The sequence below is a fragment of the Archocentrus centrarchus genome, unplaced genomic scaffold, assembly GCF_007364275.1.
Source record: "Archocentrus centrarchus isolate MPI-CPG fArcCen1 unplaced genomic scaffold, fArcCen1 scaffold_30_ctg1, whole genome shotgun sequence".
Taxonomy (NCBI): Eukaryota; Metazoa; Chordata; class Actinopteri; order Cichliformes; family Cichlidae; genus Archocentrus; species Archocentrus centrarchus.
In genome coordinates, this window is record NW_022060259.1 from 3,503,980 (window position 1) to 3,524,558 (window position 20,579).

The 20,579-nt window shown below is 41.2% G+C and overlaps 1 protein-coding gene across 1 annotated transcript; it reads right to left on the reverse strand.

The window, feature by feature from the left end:
* Positions 1-669: 669 nt before the first annotated feature.
* On the reverse strand, positions 670-3,744 carry LOC115776292 (uncharacterized). Its single transcript, XM_030723908.1, has 3 exons — positions 3,673-3,744; positions 3,403-3,457; positions 670-2,281 (listed from the first exon to the last, which is right to left on the reverse strand). The coding sequence occupies exons 2-3, from the start codon at positions 3,408-3,410 to the stop codon at positions 670-672; spliced, it is 1,620 nt and encodes a 539-aa protein (XP_030579768.1). The 5' UTR covers positions 3,411-3,457; positions 3,673-3,744.
* Positions 3,745-20,579: the final 16,835 nt, after the last annotated feature.

Below are 20,579 nucleotides of genomic sequence, written 5' to 3' on the forward strand. Positions count from 1 at the left end.
CTGAAGTCAGCTACATCTACATTATCAGCTACCAATGTTATTTGCCTTAAAGCAGCTGTAGAGCCGAGCCAGAGCATCGGCCAAGCTAAGTGCTTAGCATGGGTCATGCTAAGGGAAAGTGGAGTGGAGGAGACAGTCAGCTTCTTGTTCCATGTACAAATATTAGGTCTAACACAGCTGCTTAAAATGAATCTGAAATTACTGTTCTTCTTCTTCCTCTTCCTCCTCTGCTCCTATTTCTGGTATTAACCTTCAGTTCAGCCTCTCTGGCTGTTCTCTATATTTGAATGAATGCCCAAGAAAAAATGGCCGACACTTTCAATTTCTTCTTAGATGAGTGGCACAGAGAATAATAATAATAATAATAATAATAATAATAATAATAATAATAATAATAATAATAATAATAATAATCACAAACTAAGAAAAGGCACATAATGCAACCCAATTTTAATCCAAACCGACTTCTCTGTATTTCATGTCTTTAATTTTTGATCAAATACTGAGGGAACCACACATAAATCACAGCACTTTCCTCCACTGGTAATACATTTAAGGAATGAATATTACTGTTTGTAGATTAATGAACATTAGAGATACTTTCACATGTAAAATGATTTGATGGTGGTTCTGAGAGCTTTCAGGTCAGAATGAAGTTGTTCATCTTCTTCACAGTTTCAGTTTATCTTCCAGCTCCTGCTGTTTCACACTCAGATAATGCAGAGCTGCTCTGGTTCCTTCATCCACTCTGCTTCTCATCTCCTCCAGTTTCTGGACCTTCTCTGTGTCTCCTTCCTCCTTCATCTTCTCAATGAGGAAGTCCAAGTGGACAATAGTGGACACTGAATCAGCTTTCAGGGCGATCTGCTCCAGACTGGTAACATGTTGGTAGGACTCATCCAGTAACTCTGACCTCTCTGCTGTCAGCTGTTTCAACTCGTTTTCAACATTTTCCAAAAGGCTCAACTTTTTCTCACTTTCTGTTTTATTCGTCTCGTATTTCAGTTTCATTTCCTCCAAAGTTTTTCTCACTTTCCTGGTCTTGGTCACATATCTCCACTTTTCTTTCACGTGCTTTGATGCAGGACACTTCCTGGTACATGAAGTGCAGCGGCCATCTTCCATCACCTCACAGTCTTCAGGTTTCCAGGTCAGTGTGCATCCAGGATAGTGACAGTTCTCCTCACAGACAGTGCAGCAGGTAGCTCCACCATACCAAAACAACCACATCCCACCACCGATGGCTTCCTTTTCTTTGTAGACCTCATCAACTTCTACAGTGAACTCCTCGTTCTTCTTCATCTCGTCTTCATGTTTCCTCAGAGCGCTTTGAGTCTGTTGGATTTCTGTCTGCTTCAGTTCAGTCAGTTCGATTCTCTCTCGCAGGTTTTGGATGCAGGCTGTCAGTCTGATCCGGTCATTCAGGACTTCCACAGTTATCTTCAGTTTCTGAGGAGCAGTTTTTTTGAGGAACGCTGTGAACTCTTTCATTCCTCCCTCTGATATTTGAGCAGAATCCTTCAGGTGATCTTTGTGCTGTGATCTGTCTTCATCTTGCAGGTTATTAAACAGGAAGTGAACGGGCTGATTCTTCTCATTTTTGGCACATTTAATTTTTGCTGCTTCGAGAGCCTGGAGAACATTTCTTGGATTTATTCCATGTGAGTGTGTGACCAGAGCTACGATGCTTTTCTCCAGGTCATTTCCAAACAGTGACATCACCGAATCAAAGACGTACGTCAGTCGGTCACTCAGTCGATTATCACTCGCCTTTATCACCAGACCCACTGCATGAACTTCATGAACTCCATCCTCTGATCGAAACAAGTCCAATAATCTGTGACTGATGATGTCATCATGTTCGAGCCCTCTGGTGTCTCCATATCCAGGAGTATCGATGATGGTCAGAGAGTAGGGCAGACTGGGCACGTTTTTAGCTTCAAATCCAAAGATCTCGTACACGATCACATCCGACGTCTGACTTTCTGACTGACTTCTGTTCTCCTTCTTTACGATCTCAAACCAGACTTTATCCTTCCACTTCACTCCCATGCTGTAGTTGAACAGAGCGTTGATCAGAGTCGATTTTCCGGCTCCTGATTCGCCAACAAGTACGATGGTTTTATTTGTCTTGTTCAGATTTTTTTCTCCAACAGTCATTCTGGTCAGAGTTCCAAACTTTGTTTCCTCTGGTTTCAGCTGGTAGACAGCAGGAGGTCCTGGACTGATCAGAACACTTTTGGAGATGATGTTCTTGTATTTTGAAGAGGCGTTCATGAGCCTGTGGAAAAGGGTCAGAATTTACTAATTCAAACTTTAGATTTCTGACCCTTCTGTTCGTGTACAGTTCAGATGTGATTTTCCTAAAAACAGACAAAAATCTAAAACTAAATAACTTCTTTTTCTCTTTACTGATTTAAATGTTCTCTCTGGACACTCTGGAGAGAACGCCTGAGTCATGTGACCATAATCATTCTCATTAACAACTGACTATGTGACTTTTCTTAGATCGTTGTGGAAGCTCAATAATTATATCAATGAATAAATGTCAGTTATAATCAGGAGTGATGTTGATGATTCAGCACAAAAAATGTGCATCTGGAACAGAAAATAAAGACAAACTAAACATAATTTAATTGCATGGAACTTTTTACTTTAATCCAACAACAATAAATAACTATGAATCAAATTAGATCTGTTATTGTTTTTGTTTGTTTTTAAGGATACATGTAATTCCTTCACTGCAATAATCTGATCTATATTTCTCACTTTATAACAGATAATCTGACTAAACCTCTCTTAGTCGCTGTACATGCCAAACTTATTACTGGAAGCAGATTTCAGGTTTATGCTGCATTTGGGTCCATCCAACTTCACCCACTGATTATTTTCATTTTGCTTTCACAGCAGCTGTAACAGCATCAAATATGAGAGTATTTAATAAGAATATTAACTGACACAAAAACAGCCTCAGTTCTGAGGGTTTAGACAGAAACTCCTAGAACATCTACACCGTAGCTCAGTGCTTATTCAGTGTGTGTGGATCATTTGTGTTGATGGAGAAGAAAGGTGCAGATATTGATTCAGCTGCTACATATGAACTGAAGTGTTTTTACTTTAGTTTAGTTTAGTTTAGTTTAGTTTAGTTTAGTTTAGTTTAGTTTAGTTTAGTTTAGTTTAGTCAGGGATCAGCTGACAGTTACCTCAGAAACAGGAAATTCCAGCATCTGAACAGGAAGTAAAACCAGCTTCAGCCAATAGTTTAAGTTCTTTGCATTTAATTTGAACCTTTGAGTTAATTTATTTCTAATGGGTATTTTTTTGTTGTAGTGTCTTAATGTAAATAATCACTGTATTAAAATGTGAGATAAAACAGGAAGTCTGTGTAATTATTACACTTACATCGCCATGGTGATGACTGAGATCCCCACAGTGTCAGGGCCGTCCGGTCTCTGGACTAAAAAAGATAAAAACAGAGATTTTAAAGGCAGGTTCGCTTCATCTGATTTATCATGTTTATCACTCAGATGCTGTGAAACAGAAAGTCCTACTGCCTTTTTGGGAAATCTTGCTGCTCACACTGATTTAGTAAATAAAATAAAATCAATTTTTTTTTCTTTCAGCACTGAGTCAAAGTTGAGCTCCTGACCCGAGCGTTTAAAAAGATCTCACCTTCAGGAAGCTCTGTAATCCTGAGGAGGCAGAAACAGCAGAGGGTTCAGCTGTCAGAGGAGTGGGTTAATGTGTCTGCTTTTTCTTTATGGGGGGAGGAGCTTATTTTGGTTCAATCAATCAGCTGTGAGCTGGTGAATGATAGATCTGCTCCTGTGAGCAGTACTGAGTGTTTGTATTGGCTGGTAGTGATGATGACACCAAAAAGATGAAGGCTGGTCATATTTCTTACATCAGATCAGTGATAATTTACAACATTTTCATGGTGATTTATATGTTTTAAATGCTTCTAAAATGGTATAAATGTAAACATTTTATATACAGACGAACATATGAAAATCCTTTTAAAAACACTGACAGTATTGTGTAATGTTGAACATTGAGTTACTGAATATGTTGGTTTAACAGCTCCCTGCTAACATATAACAAAATGAATGAATATATATTTTTTGTACAGACACACCAGCTTCACTCTCCAAATTTAAGTGTAAGATGTAAAAATAATGAAAATAATTATTAGCTGAATTTGTGCTCAGTACTCAGCTCAGACAAACACATACATGAACATCTGTAATGGTACAGAACATCTGGGATGTTGGTCTGTTGATGCTTGTTTTTTCTCTCGTCCTTCCATCACTCCTCAGCTGGTCACAGCAGGTGGTCCTGATCCTGATCCTGTTGGTCTGTTCTTGTTAAACACGAGTTCTTCCTCCTCCCTTTCAGCAGTTGCAGCTCATAGGTGATTGTCTGGTTTTTGAGGTTCCCTTTGTAAAACTGTCCTTACCTGAAAATATCAAAACCTTGAGATGATGTTTATTATAGTGAAACATCACTTTATAAAGAGAGGCTGAATATTTTTACACCCCTATCTGCTGGTTAATCTATTAAGACTCTGTTCTTGGTTATAGACTGAAACTGGATCTCCAAAGCTGCTGTTACTGTGTTTGAGTTTGATTCTCTCAGATATGAAACTGTGTCTGTTCATCTTCACAAATTAAGAACTGGAAACTGCTGACATGACATGTGTTTGGTCTGTTTCTGTGATTTTACAGAACACTAAACCACCAGACAGGAAGTATGGAAGAGTTTCAGTGTAAACCTCTGGATTTCTCAGAAATCAGACCTGCATCAAATACTGAGATTTAGATTCAATCCTTATTCTGCATCTGCTGCTACACTGTACCCACATATTTAAATGTTTTGTTATATTTGTATTAAGGTGCAGCTGCCTCCTGGTTTATTTTTCATACACTGGGGTAAATAATTATTTGATGCCTGCTGAATTTGTAAGTTTGCTCACTTACAAAGAAATGAACAGTCTCTCATTTTTATGGTAGTTTCCTTTTTTATGGAGAGAGACAGAATATAGATCACAAATAGATTTTCATGTCATTGAGTGAAATAAGAATTTGATCTCCAACAACCAGCCAGAACTCTGGCTCCCACAGACTGGCTGTGTGCCCATGAAGCACACAGATTACAGTCAACCAATTACAGATACTTTGTGGCTGTTTTTCTGTGAAGGCTACAGGATGACTTCACTGCACTGAGGGGCCATGGCCCGTAAAATCTGGACCAGTACCACCTTCCCTCAGCCAGAACATATCACCAAGGCAGCAGAGGAGGGGCCAAAGAAGAAGCACATTAAGGTCGTGGGGTCTCCAGACCTGAGTCTGGCAGCCAGATGAATCCCTCCTGAGAAGTGTGCAAACCTGGTGACCGACAGGAAACGTCTCACCGCTGTGCCCCCCCAACAAAGGTTCCTCTACCAAGTTCTAAGTCATATTTTACTCAAGGATAAAATACTTATTTGACTCAGTGACATCCAAATCCATTTATAACTTTTATGTAATGTATTTTTCTGGATTTGTGGTTGATTTTATGTCTCTGCATTAAAATGAAATTACCATAAACATCATAGACTGTTCATTTCTTTGTAACTGAGCAGACAGGATCAAATAATTATTTCCTCCACTGTAAGTGTGAACTTTGGCTGCATCTGGGTCCCATTGATCACTGCACATTGACAAAGTCTGTCTGACACACTGTCTCCCTGTGTCAGTCACAGTCTCTACATTTAATGTCCGTGCCCCTTCTTTGGCCAACAGCACTGCAGGTGGTGGTTGTTCAGTCGGCCCTGACAGATCCAAGAGGAACATCTCATGTTTAAATGTCTGATTTGCAATTTGAAACATAGCCTCCTGAGACCTGAGCTCCTGTTTGTGATAATAATTTCTCCTAGATATCTGTGATTAGATGGACTCAATATGTATATAAACTAAGCTTCTTCTTTGAATGGGAAGTTGTATTTTGTTGCATGGTTGTTACATACTTTTGTAAAAATAAAAAAAAAATGTCCTCAGATGGGGACAGTGAGTTTATTTTAAAGTATAACACAACAAAGTCAACATGGCAAAGTGTAAAGCACTCTTCACAGAGTGACGTAGGAGGTGCAGCAAAGCCAAAAATGTAATGTCCCCAAATGTGGATGCAGAGACTCAGGAGGATATCATCAAAACAGCTTACAAGACTAGTGGAGGGGAGTGAACTTCATTTGAATGCACTAAATGCCAGCGTCCAGTTTGTCCTGTCTCTCCCCCTCAGCAGATGACCCCCCCTCCCTGAGCCTGGCTCTGCTGGAGGTTTCTTCCTGTTAAAGGGAGTTTTTCCTTCCCACTGCCACCAAATGTGTGAGTTTTCTGCAGTTATTCTGGTTTCCTCCCACAGTCCAAAGACATGCAGTTAGTGGGGTTAGGCTAACTGGTCACTCTAAATTGCCCATAGATGGGAATGGTTGTCTGTCTCTTTGTGTTAGCCCTGTGACAGACTGGTGACCTGTACAGTGTGCACCCTGCCTCTCATTTATCAGAAAGTCTGCCAGTTCTGCAATTTGAGGTCAGACAGAAACTGAATGAAATTCTAAAATTTCTTGCCTGTCATTTACTTCCTATTATAACATCTGTGAAATCACCCAATAAAGCAGAAACAGACACTGAACACGTTTCATGTCAGCACTTTTCACAAGTTGTTTCATTATTTGTGAAGATAAAGAGACACAATTTAATCAAAAATGAAGAGGAACCAGGCACCAGCAGTCATGAGCCTGGGAATGAACAGCAGAGAGCCCCTGAACAGGTCACAGGGCTCAGAGAGAGCTCTCACATCCAACTCCACACTTCACCATAGCCTGCTTCCTTCCTGTGATGGCATTCTTGGCGTCTCCACCCCTCCCCCACCCGCCACCTCTACAGTTAGTCTCACTGCTGACCAGGTGAGAAGACAACTTAAGAGACTCCACAAAAACAAGGCTGCAGGCCCTGACGGGGTCTCCCCCAGGGTGCTTAAAGCCTGTGCCACCCAGCTTTGTGGAGTACTGCACCATGTCTTCAATATGAGCCTGGATCTTCAGAGGGTCCCTGTGATGTGGAAGACATCTTGCATCGTTCCGGTCCCGAAGATGACGCGACCCAGTGACGTCAAGGATTACAGGCCAGTGGCACTGACTTCCCACATAATGAAGACCATGGAGAGGCTCGTCCTGGATCAGCTCCGGCCCATGGTCCAGTCATTTCTGGACCCCCTCCAGTTCGCCTACCAGCCCCGCCTGGGAGTTGAGGACGCCATTATCTACCTGCTAAACCGAGTCTACGCTCACCTGGATAAGCCGGCCAGCACTGTGAGGGTCATGTTCTTTGACTTCTCAAGTGCATTCAACACCATTCAGCCTGCTCTTCTGGGTGATAAGTTGACAGCGATGCAGGTAGATGTCCCCCTTGTGTCCTGGATTGTTGACTACCTGACTGGCAGACCACAGTATGTACGGCTGCAGCACTGTGTGTCTGACAGAGTAGTTAGCAACACTGGAGCCCCACAAGGGACTGTCCTCTCTCCCTTCCTCTTCACCCTCTACACCACAGACTTCAGCTACTGCTCAGAGACCTGCCATCTTCAAAAGTTTTCTGATGACTCTGCAATAGTTGGATGTATCAGCAGGGGTGATGAGGATGAGTACAGGAGGACAGTGAAGGACTTTGTCACATGGTGCAAGCGGAACCATCTAGAGCTCAACGTGACAAAGACAAAGGAACTGGTGGTGGACTTGAGGAAAGACAAGGCACCGGTGGCCCCTATGTCCATCGGAGGGGTCAGTGTGGACACCGTTGAGGACTACAAATATCTGGGAGTACACATTGACAACAAACTGGACTGGGCTAAGAACACTGATGCCCTATACAGGAAGGGCCAAAGTCGTCTCTATTTTCTGAGACGCCTGAGGTCCTTCAACATCTGCCGGACTATGCTCAGGATCTTCTATGAGTCTGTGGTGGCGAGTGCCATCCTCTATGCTGTTGCATGCTGGGGCAGCAGACTGAGGGCGGCAGACGCCAACAGACTCAATAAACTGATCCACAAAGCCAGTGATGTGGTGGGAGTGGAGCTGGATTCGCTTATGGCAGTGTCGGAGAGGAGGATGCTGTCGAAGCTGCAGGCCATTATGAACAATGGCTCCCACCCACTCTACAACACAGTGATGGGACACAGGAGCACATTCAGTGCAAGACTCATCCCACCAAAATGCACCACAGAGCGCCACAGGAGGTCATTTCTACCTGTGGCCATCAGACTCTATAACTCCTCCCTTAATAGGTGACATTGTGGTTCATCAGTGTCATTCATTTATCAGTATTCATTTGTACAAAAATTGTTTAAATTTCCATATACATTGTACATACACTATATACATTGTACATTGTACATACACTTATACATTGTACAAAAAAGGACTGTGCATATATATATAATGACACCTATTTAAAATTTTTGCACTCACAATTTTCATATGTGTATAGATTTAGATGTGTATATAGTCAAAATATCTCTTTAGTCTTTATACTTTTATGCCTTTAGTGTATGTTATTGTGTTTTAGGTTTACTCGTTTAAATGAAACGGTTGCAGCTGTAACAATAGTAATTTCCCTTTGGGATCAATAAAGTATTCTGACTGACTGACTGACTGAACTCAGACTGACCCGTTAACCTGACTGTGCCTTCGAGCTGTGTGAGGACACTGGAACACCTTAGTTACAACAATCTGGATGTGATGGGGAGGGGCCGTTCTGCCTGTGAAACCACTTGCTCTTGGGGCAGTTGTTTACTCCATAAGATGGAAGATGGAGTATCTTTCTCAGGGCGACGGGTGAATTCTGGGCGAGCCACGAAACAGGAATCAGAGCAGTAGGTCAGCTGGAGCCTCAGGTTTAAGAACAACAGAAAACTGGTAAAGAGAAACTATGAGGAGCCTTTTTCCCCCAACAGGGATGAAGAATAACTGTTGCCATCCAGCCTTCAATACAGCCATGATGAGGAAACAGCTGTGGAAGATAACCTGAGTCCAAACTCCCCCCAAGGCAGAACCCTCTGCTGAAACCAGAGGAGTGAAACAGCATAACACCTCAATTTGTACAATAATCTCAAAAAAACTGCTGGCCTTTAACCTTTACTTCGAAGAATGACCTACAAAGGGAACGTCCACAATTTAGGCTTTGAATACAGGATACACAGCAGGGGCAAAGCAAAGTCAGCCAAATAATAAGAATCACACAATCAAATCACCTGAATGATCGACTCTCTGCTAATGCTGACTCCTGGTTCTGGTCTTAAGATCAATGAGAGAGAAGAGGAAGTATCCTGGGCCTGAGATGCAGCTCATGCCTGATGAAGTCCACATGGGGAAGCAGTGACTCACAGGGCTGTCAGCTTCCTCACTTTATTACATCTTTGGACTTTTTCTCCATAAGCTCCAGACTCTGATCCTGGATCTGACTATTAGACCCCGTTTACACATTTACACTTCATAACAACAATAATTAGCAATCATTTCCCTGTTTCTTTATCAGTCACATCTCTGTGGAGGGATCTTGGCCTCCTCTTCTTCTAAATTCAGTCAATTTAACTTAAACGTTCTCATGAAAATCTGACAAATCTGAGCAGAATGATTTAATAAATAAATCTAATGGTATTGAAAGCATAAGAAGTTATCCTATCATCAAAAACTAAAATGTCATTTATTAATAATTTATACAGAGCTTCAAACTGAAGAGCAAACGATCCATGTGATTTATAGAGCTATTTATAGATATATGGATGTATTTATTACTGAGCTTAGTTCATTTTTGTACAATAAAGAAAAGTCGATGACAGATTATCTGTAATTCATAGACGAGGACTCAGATCAGAGAACAAGAAACAGACAAACTTAATAATCATTCTTGAGTAAATACAAGTCATTGTGTGTGTGTGTGTGTGTGTGTGTGTGTGTGTGTGTGTGTGTGTGTGTGTGTGTGTGTGTGTGTGTTCTCTGTATCTGGCATCACCATGGTAACTGCAATATCAGGCAAACTGTTCCAGATGATCTGAGGGGCGGAGCTGGATCAGAGTTCGTAAGGATGTCAAAAAAAGACTTTGAGGTCAAAGGTCATCCAGAGAGGTTCAGTTACAGTTAAAAATGAATTCTTCCTGATGGTTCCTACGTCGTTCATATGGTAACTACACTTTTACACACTAAGATGGTGTTATCAGCTCCAGGCTGTGGTACAGCTGCACTCTCACTGAGAGCAGTTTGGACTGCAGACCCCCCCCCCCCCCCCCCCCCCCCCCCCCCCACACACACACACACACAGATAAGAGCTGTTCTAATATTTTGCCCACAGCACATCTTTCTGACCTTTACATGGCTGCAGACCTTACAGACAGATGTTACAGAGATCCTGTTACAGAGCAGAGCTGAGGAGAGCTGTCACACAGGAAAATGATTACTTATAGCAGACTGATAGGAAACGCCTGCTGCTGCAATAAAGTAAGAAACCCAGACGTCATTCAGATAAGTAAGAGGTTAATAATTGAACAATTCCAGTGGGAAGGGTGGCTAATCATACTGTGATTACACTAAAGGTCAATAAACAGGGTACACCTGTACAGGTCACCAGCCTGTCACAGGGCCAACACAGAGAGACAGACAACATCCACATTCACACCTATGGACAAATTAGAGTGACTAATTAACATAACCCCATTAACTGCATGTCTTTGGACTGTGGGAGGAAACCCACACAGACACGGGGAGAACACGCACACTCCACAGCTGGAGATGTTTGTGTTGAACGTGTCAGACTGACAGCCTCCATCCAAAACCTGCAAGACAGAATCAAACTGACTGAACCGAAACAGGGAGAAATCCAACAGTTTCAACAGTAAACCCAGAGAAGAACAAGTTCACTGCTGAAACTGATCAGGTAAAGAGAAAAGATCTATAATATGGACGGAGGCTCTCAGTGTTTTTCTGAAGCAGCTGTCTGCTGCACAGTCTGTGAGGACAGCTGTCACTATCCTGGATGCTCAGCGGCCTGCGACCCTGAAAGCTGTGAGGTCATGAAAGGAGACTACTGCACTTCATGTACTGATATAAGAACAAAGGGAAACTTTTAAACCATCTGGATAAAGTAATGGATACTCTAAACACAGAGAAGTCACAGGTACTGGATGAATCCTTCCAACATGCTGTCAGACTGGAGCAGAACGTTGCTTCAGTGTCCACTATTGTCCACTATTGTCCACTTGGACTTCCTGATTAAGAAGATGAAGGAGGAAGGAGGCGGTGGGGTTACCAGTTTCCCCATATTTGAGAGCCACTTAAATTGTTGCCTAAAATTGAAGGTAGGTCCATAAATAAACATCATTTTTATAATTCTGGCTCTGTACAGCAGCACCATATTTAGGTTAAATAATCCATATATGATTGAGCTGCAGACTTCAGCTTTTATTGAAGGGGTGAACAGAGGCTCAGTGCAGAGAGCCAGCTTCAGCTGGATCTGCTGCTGTGTGGGTCACTAATGTCACTGCTGTCTCTGACCTACAGTTTCTCTCTCCTGCATTTTGTCCTGTCAGGCTGCAGTTGAATAATTGTATTTTTAAAAAAAATCAAATGTAGAATTATGATTCAGCTTCATCTGGTAAAAAAAGTTGGATAAATGATGACAGCAGACATCATGACAGAGGTTATATATTTATATGAACATTTTGTTCTGTGCATGAAGATGACAGAGTGGACTGAGCTCATTAAAACGACTCTTCTGTTTTTAAAGATAAACATCAGTCAGCAGGTTTATGTTCCTCGGTCCTCTGGATTAAAATGGAGGCCCAGCTTTATTTACCTGTTGCCATGGTGAATCCTGGTTTCAGAGATCCATTATGATGGATCTTAATGATTTTTCTTATGCACACACATAACATAATCAACTTAGTTAAACGTGGTTCCTGGAGTTTAAATTGCCCTGTTATAAAATAGATTGTCATAAAACTTGATAGATTTGTGTCCAATCAGGGATCTCTCTGGCTTTATTCTTCTAATCTTCTCACAGTCAGTTCTCTGCACCGTCCTGAATGCAGAATGATCTGAGGTCTGATTTCATCTTTACAAACTCCTCAGCAGCCTTCTGATACTGCTCAGGTATTTCTGTGTTACAGGGTACAGGTGTGGATGTTCTGAGCTCTGCAATGATGGAGAACAGCTCCAGTATTTTCATTTCCAGTCTGATGAACTTTAAGGCCTCAGATCCGACTGAAACTACACGAAGATTTCCACACACACTCTTTACACTCTCCAGACTGTTACTCAGAGGTGTGATGATCGTTCTGAACTCTTCCATTAATCTCTTTATTTTGGGGGCATTTTTCATTTCTATTATACTTTGTTTTATAAAGAAAGCGCCAGCAGCAATAATTCCAAGGAGACTTAATATTGCACCTACAGCTATGCTCAAACCTGGAATTAAACCAATATCAGATACAGAAAATTTAAGTCCAGCTGCAGCAATTAAGATTCCGAGACCGATGAGTATCATTGATTTCTTCTGACTCTGTTGAACATGAGCAGAGATCTCCTGAAGCTCGGCCACGATCGCTCTCATCCTTTTTTCTCTGCTGTCACACAGGACGATGAATGAAGCAGCTTGTTGAGAGAGAGAGAGCAGTACATCAGAAATCTTATGATGACGTCTCCAGCTCTGTGTTAATGATCCCATTTCCATAAAGTCTCCGGGAAACTGAATGCGTGAAAGACTCTGCTGATGTCCAGCTGAATGATTCTGTGAGTGAAAAATCATCAGTCAGCAGCCTGTTTGAACCAAGTTTAACTGGTTAATGACCTTTACTGACCTTTACTGACCTTTAGCTGAAGGATTCTTCTTGAACTCGCTGTTCTTTGCCTGGTTGCTGCAGAAGCTCACAGACTGAATCCATCACAATCATTCAAAGTAAGAGGCAAACATGTGCTTCTCCTGCCTGAATGACTGCACTGTGTGAGACACAGCTTGGTGCTGTGAAATCATGTGATCAGACTCAGGGTGTGTCTGCCACTCAATGCTCAGCTTTTCTCATGATTTCCATTCCAGTGCTTTGTGTTTATCTTTTGGAGATAAGACGTACAGCAGTTTCATGATCAGAAACTGATGTCACCATCTAGGAGGTTCATCTCTAACATGCAAACAACTGCATGGATTTATATGAACATGAGGGTTCAAGCTTCTTGTCTCTGATTTGCAGTTAACTTAAATACTCACCCAACAAAATCTTAACCCTCAAAGGAGTTTATATGAAATAAATGATGACCTTTGTAAACACTTACAGGTTTGTGGTTTTTCCCGTTTCTTTCTCACCCTCATTTCTTTCTCTTTCTCTCTGCTCTCAGGTGTGCTGGTGGTTCCCATGACCCCACCCACAGGTGGAGTTGGCATTTTCACATCAGACTGTTGACTCATGTCTGCTTTTTTCAAGTCTGCTTTTTCACTTCTGTCCTGACTGCACCTGAAGGACTGTTGCACAGAATGAAGAGTGACAACTGAGCGCGCTCAATGCCAGTCCTCTCAAACAGACAGGTAAAAACAACCTCTGATAAATCTGCTCCCAAAAACAGGTGCTTTTAATGTTGTGATTTATTTTCCTTTCCCTTTGTTTCCTCACAGAATCATCAGGTTGGACATCAGCACCAAGTCAAACCCGGGTACACTGCAGAGGAAAGCTTCAACACACTCAGCGTGGAGGAAACGTCCTGGAAATGTATTTACTTCTCAGAAGCAGCTAGAGGAAAGCTGATCCTCTCAAGCTTTCTGATCTACACAAAAATCTCTGAAAATGCATCTTCATTCATAACACTGTGTAAACAAAATGAATTCAGTATGAGACTGATTATAGATGAGCTTCACAGTCTCACTGCTGAAGTAAGACTTTCCAAAGAAATCAAGAACGAGCATCATTGCAGGAGGCGTCACTGCAAACTCCAGAGCTGCAGCAGAAGGACTCACAACTGATTTTACAGGAGGGTTGAGTTTCACATCAGTATGATGGTTGAACCACATGTGAAAATCTCAGAGAATCAGCTGCTGAGGCCTCAAACCTCAACACAATGGAGCAAAAAAAAAAAAGAAACCCCTGCCACAGCGTTCTGTACGTTCCGGGTGTGCATGAGAAGATTTTTAAAGCACTTGTAAAGATGCTGAAATAAGAGTTGATATATTAGAACAGTAACACAATATGAGTTCCTTTCCTGGGGCTTTCTCTACCCGCCTCTAGCTTCTGATGGGCAGAGCTGCGGCGCAGTGAGTACATTTCATGACACAGACACAAACACCCACAAAATCACAAAACAACAAAATTGTTGGTTTGTGTAGCCATGCTCCATTTGTTTAGTTTTTACCACATACATTTATTTTTCCAAGTATTGTTAGTATTTTGTGTGGTTTTTTTTTGTTCTTCTCTTACAGGTTCAGCAGCTGATGAACTATTTTGGTTTATTTACTTGTGCTCTGGCCCCTTTTTTCTACTTTCCGCCTTTTTTCTCTTTCTCTCTCTTCCTTTTTACTTTCTTTCTTTTTTCTTTTCTTTTTCCTCAGCCTGTCAGCTCTGGCACAGATATATGTATGTGAAAAATAATACAAATAAATTAATAAAGTAAAGAGACAAACATAAACAAAAGGAGCCTACAGAGAACCTGTGGAGCTCAGGTTGAAAGAGCAAATATGTTTGGCACAACGATGCATTCAGATCACAGTTCTGCTTGAAAGATCTGCCAGACATGACAGCTTTAAAAAAAGAAACAAAACAGTCCGGTCACCTTATTTCAGGCTCCAGAGACGACTGTGACCTGGATCAGAACTCCTAAATGAGCTGTTAAACGGGCCTTTGTGTGATCAGGTGAAGCAGCTGCTGGAAAGATTCGACACATTCATGAAGCCTCATCACACCATCACTACTGAAGGCTGCTTTGGCACCAAATGTACCTTTTGGAAATTTGGCCAAGAAGTTCAACCTTGTCTCCTCAGACTAAAACAGATTTTCCTGCATGCTTTTGGGAGCCCTCGTAGTTTTTTTTTTTAACCACTCGTAGTTGGGTTGGTATTTTTCTATGTCTGAAAATGCTTCCATCTCACAACTTTACCCCCACAGTCCAGACATACAGAGAATACACAAGATTGTTGTTGCATGTAGTACACAACCAGTACCAGAAGTTACTGCAGCTCCTTCAGTGTTTCTGTAGGTCTCTGCAGCCTCCCTGACCAGTTTTCTGTTTTGTGGGGACGTCCAGTTCTTTGTTACCATTGTCCCATATTTCTCCACTTTTCCACTGTGTTCCACAGTATATCCAGTATTTCCAGTGCTGTACACATTTTTCTCCTGACTGATTCCTTACACCAGTGAGATCCCTTTGATGCTTTGGAAGCTCTCTGAGAACCATGGCTTTGCTGTAGCAGGCAGGAAAATCCTACTAGGAGAGCTGAACTTTACTGCGGGTGATCAGAGCCTCTTTAATTGATGGCCAGCTGAGAAGACTGAATGAAACTGAGGTTTGTGGAGGTGAGGAGTCTGAACAGGTGAACCAGGAGTCGTGTTTCAGAGCAGAAATCTGTCCCTGACTCTGCAGACCAGCTGAAAACCAGTGATCATAACAGCAGACTAATATGAAGGGTTCATAAAAATCAAAAACATTATGTAATTTAAACTTGGGGGATCTTACATGTAAGGTGATTTTATCAGTTTTCAAAGACTGTCCTTTAAAAAACAACCTCATAAGTCATTTATGCAGGAATGTTTTTATAACTAATACCTATGGAGGAGCAGGTTCCAGAGATTTATCAATAATATAAACATAATAGCAAGTCAAGAATTCATTAACATTATTATTTCATCATCACAAGTGCACAGACTGGAACATAAGGTGAATATATTTATTTTAACACAGTGCTGCTGTTTCTTTTGTGACATGACTGAAATATTAAGCAGAAGCTTTCTTCATCCATCGGTCACTGAATGATTTTATGATCCTTCAGATCAGGATGAAAATGTCTTCATGTTTTATCAAATCCTGAATTGAGATAATAAAGAGGGAACATGTATGTAAGTGTTATCTGAAACAGGAGCCAGAACCAAAAGTGTGACTGTTTCAGATGACCAAAGACTGGATGTTGAAAAAAGGAACAAATGTTGTTCATAATGTGTTTTAGAAGCTGATGATTTTATTAAATGAGACCTTTTTCTGAATGTGCTCCTGATTTTTAGCCCCAAAAGGAAACATGATGAAGCAGCCCCACCTGATCAAACTGTGCTGTGATGAACTAAAATGAGTTTGAGCTCTCTGATGTAGAACATTGAAGAACAAGTCTGTGCAGATATTTTGCTGTTTTCATAATAATAAAAAGTCTAACCTTCCGTTTCTTCGCTCTGCACTCTGCTATCACTTTCTGACATCTGTGAGCTTTGCGTTAAGAATGAATCATGGACCTCCAGCTGGAAGAACCTGGAGGTGATTCTGTCAGAGAATGACGTCAGCGATGAGCCATGTGTTGTAGCTGTTTACTGCCACCAGGGGGCAGACTCACAAACAGCCTGTCTGTGTTCAGCTCCGGCTCAAAGACCAAAATCACGACAAAGATCCTTTTACAGTGACGTGTCTCCGTCTGAGCTTCTCACGCTGCTTTTTTCTTTTTTAACCACACTTCCTCCTCCACAGGGTCAACTCCACTGAAACCACCTTTCCTATTCCAGCAAACTTCAGCCAATCAGCATTTTAGCTTTGCATAACATTAACAGGGTTGGGGCTGTTTACGTTCACTCTGTGCAGCCAAATAGCTGCACAAACCGGTCTGTCCGTGTCTCCCTTCCTCTCTTCTCTCTACGACTTTAAGTAACAGGAATCCTGGATTAATGACTTCAGTACAAATAAAAAAGGAGAATTCACAAAGTATTAAAAATAAATGTCCTCAAGGACAAACTCTCTTATTTCATATGCTTCATATCATATTTGATCTCATTGGATTATTGCTGATGTACTGATATAAACTGTGAGCTGTGGCCTGTTATAAACTTTACAGTCACCACCTCACATCAAATATTAACCAGCAGTACAAACATTCAGTATAACTTACATTAGAGTTTCTATTATTCATGAAAACACTGAACACATCACTCCTCTCTTTCACTTTTACACTTAAAGAGGACTTTAAATAAAGCATATAATACTCAGTTTATGAAATAGAAGATCCACTATCATCATCTGCATCACAGGTATCAGCTGGAAGTTTTCTCCTACATCATATCAAAGTTGTGGCTTTGTCCTTTGGAGACCTTCATTGTCCATCAGTCCTGATAGGTCCCAGTCAGAGTGCAGGATTTTATTTGATGCTGATGTTGCAGGTGGTTGCTGTTTTAATGTAGTGAACAGCTGGTTGTCTTTTTTTTAACTGGAAAATGTTTGAAGGTCTGCTTCCATCTTTGTGAGATCATCAAACACCTTCTTATACTCTGCAGCTACATCTGAAATGTTGTTTACATTTACAGATCTTGTGAGATTTTGAATAGAGTCCAACAGTTCAGATATGAGTTTTTTTCTGTCATGATCATTACAGTTACACTTTAAATTTTCCAAAATATTCTCAACTGGTTCAACAGTCCTCCTGAACTCTTTGGTTAATTTTTCCACTTCTACACTGACTGAAACCAATAACAGCATCACCTACACCAACAGCACCCACTGCTGCTGCTGCCGTTATCGCTAAACCTGCACCTCCATTAAAAGGAGCAGAGATTCCTGCCGCTGCAGCTGCAGCACCTACAACAAAACCTCCTTCAATAACACGCACAGCTTTTAACTGAAAATCAATTTTCCGCAGCTGAGTTACAATCTGTTTCATTCTGGATTCAGTATTGCAAAATTGGAAGATGAATGAAGAACAACCAGCAGAAAAATCAGGAGGATATTCTCTGCTCTGTCTTCTTTTCCACAGCTTCCCAAGTGATGAAGAAAGGAAGGACATTGTCCTGATGTCTTACATGATCATTCTGAGAGAGGACAAAAGAAAAAACACAACCAAAAACCTTCAGTTTTTCAGTTACTTTCAGACAATTGTCTGTTTTTCAATATTTGGTTTTTGTCACATTCAACTTTTAGTTAAAATTGCAGTTTTTTTTCCTGCTGTTACAGATTTATGAAACTCTGAGGTTGTTTTACCTGTCCGATCGTGTGTGTGGGCACTGAGCGTGCTCAGTAACCATTCTTCTTCCTGTTCAGAGGTCCTCGTGGTGCAGTCAGAGGCAGAAGTGAACAGATCACTGTTTTCCACACCAACTCCATCAACAACAGGCCAACAGTCTGAATTTAGTCCAAAGATTCAGAGAAATGTATTTTTCTCCTGAAAGATCAAATCTTCTGTCTGATGTGTCAGAAGCTCGTTTCCATGTGTCCAAGCTCCACCCCACCTCCTCCTCCAGGCTCCAAAGTTCACCTCAGCATTATTAAGTAAGACTTTGATTGATTTATATATTTTATGTGAATCCACTTCTAACCCTAACACTAAAGCATAGTTTTACCCTCAAACAGCTCTTTGAAGGAGAGAAGTGATGAAGCTGTCCTTCTCTGATCCTCACAGAGAAGGCAAATGCAAACAAACACACAAAAACATGCCAATAAAACATTTACAGTGCCATAAAAATATCAGCTCTTCTTATCCAGTGATGGTTCATGAGTAAAGCACATGAAAACATGAACCTGCCAGACGGACTGTTCCAGACCTTAAAGATGCTGCAAAAGTCAGAGGGTGTGAAAAAAGGAGGAAAAAATCTGATTTGACTGAAAATGATCACATGAGAAAATATTCAGTGCAGATGGTTCACAGGCCAATAAAAACTCAGCATTCATAAAATGTATCAAAGTCCGTGCAGATCAAATATGAAACCAAGCTCAACAGTCAAAAGTTCAATTACCATAAAGATTTTTTATCACAAGCAATAAATCATCAGCTGCTGTGACCTGAAACCTCGAACATCTCTCAGGTCTTCCTACAGGTCCTCAGTCTGTTTATTAGTCTATTTAATTAATCTGTTTAATTAGTTTTTGAATTAATCTGTTCAATTAGAGGTCATTCAACCAGCAACTGTCTCACATCTCAGCTTTAAAAACAGAAACACTGTGACTATAAACTGCTCTTCATTCAGCTGTGTGCAAAAGTTTAGACCCCTAGTTTGTTTCTTCCTGCCTTTGGCTCTGTCAGTGTGATCAGACTGCTGCACTGAAACTAAACTGCTGTTTGCTGAATGACACGTTTTTAACCATAAGATGATGCCAAATATTGTATCTGCAGCTTTGTTCTGCTGCTCAGTATTGGATAAGCTGTCATTTGAAGATTTGCAACAGCGATACATTAACAGACGGTTCAGTTAACACAGCTTTACAGATCGAAGAACACGAGCTCATAAAGGGGATTAAATATTAAACCAGACTCAAAAGTTCACCTGTTATAAATATTTTTTTTTTCATTATTAAGAGGTCATTCACGAACAGGGGCGTGGTGGCCATCGGGAGGTTTACCGAACGGCCGGTCGTTTCCAGGCCGGACCGGCCGGTGATTTTTACCCAATTAAGCAGAGCAGCGCTCGCGCTGCAGCTCTCGCGGCCACAGGTACAGACAGTGATGGTCGGTCGTGAACGTTTCGGCTCTAAGAGCTGGTTCTTTGAAGTGAATGACCGGAGCTTCACTGAGAGCCGTTTTCATCAGAGGGGCTACAAACACAGCAGCCCAGCAGCTTAATAATACATAACAAATTATCATTATTAATATCTGTTTGGTAGATTTGTTTGCAGTGTTTTGTTCTTTTATTTTTGTGTTAAATAAAAAGTGAAACTTTGATTAAAATATTATAAAAAAGTAAGAATGCCTGCGTTCGTAATAGAACAAATACATAAGTAAAAGGTTTCTCATGTAGGGAACACTGAATGCAAAAAGGATTTATCTTACAAAACATTCATATTTTCCAAGTTAAGCTAAAATATATGAGGCTGCACACAAACAGTCGTTTTAATGCTGCGGGAAAAACAGTGTTTTTATAATGCAAATAAAGTTTTCTTGCTTTAAAATTATGGTTTGTCCGATAGGATAAAAGGCCGTACAAAGCGTACGACGGGGGGGGGGGGGGGGGGGGGGGTGACACCCAGCATACGCTTTTCAAATAGAAAATGTCGGTCGGTCGGTCGGTCGGTGTAATTTGTGCGTTGCCATCTGACCACCGGTAACCGAGGAATCCACACCACTGCACCCTTCCGTGGTCTGCAGCGATATTTCCTCCGGTCTAACAGCTCAGTTCAAAGGCCTCACTGAATCCTCTAAAATAGTCCATCATCGATTCACAAAATGACTCTACTGACGATATTAGACAGGAACAAACTGTGAGTGCAGCGCAGCAGGTCTGGAAAGCAGCCGAAGCTGCCGAAGAAATTCAACAAGTGGAAACATTGTTCCAAAAATAGAAACCGTACACAGTAAACCGCAGAAAACGATGATGGATTTTATTCAGAAGGTATGAAC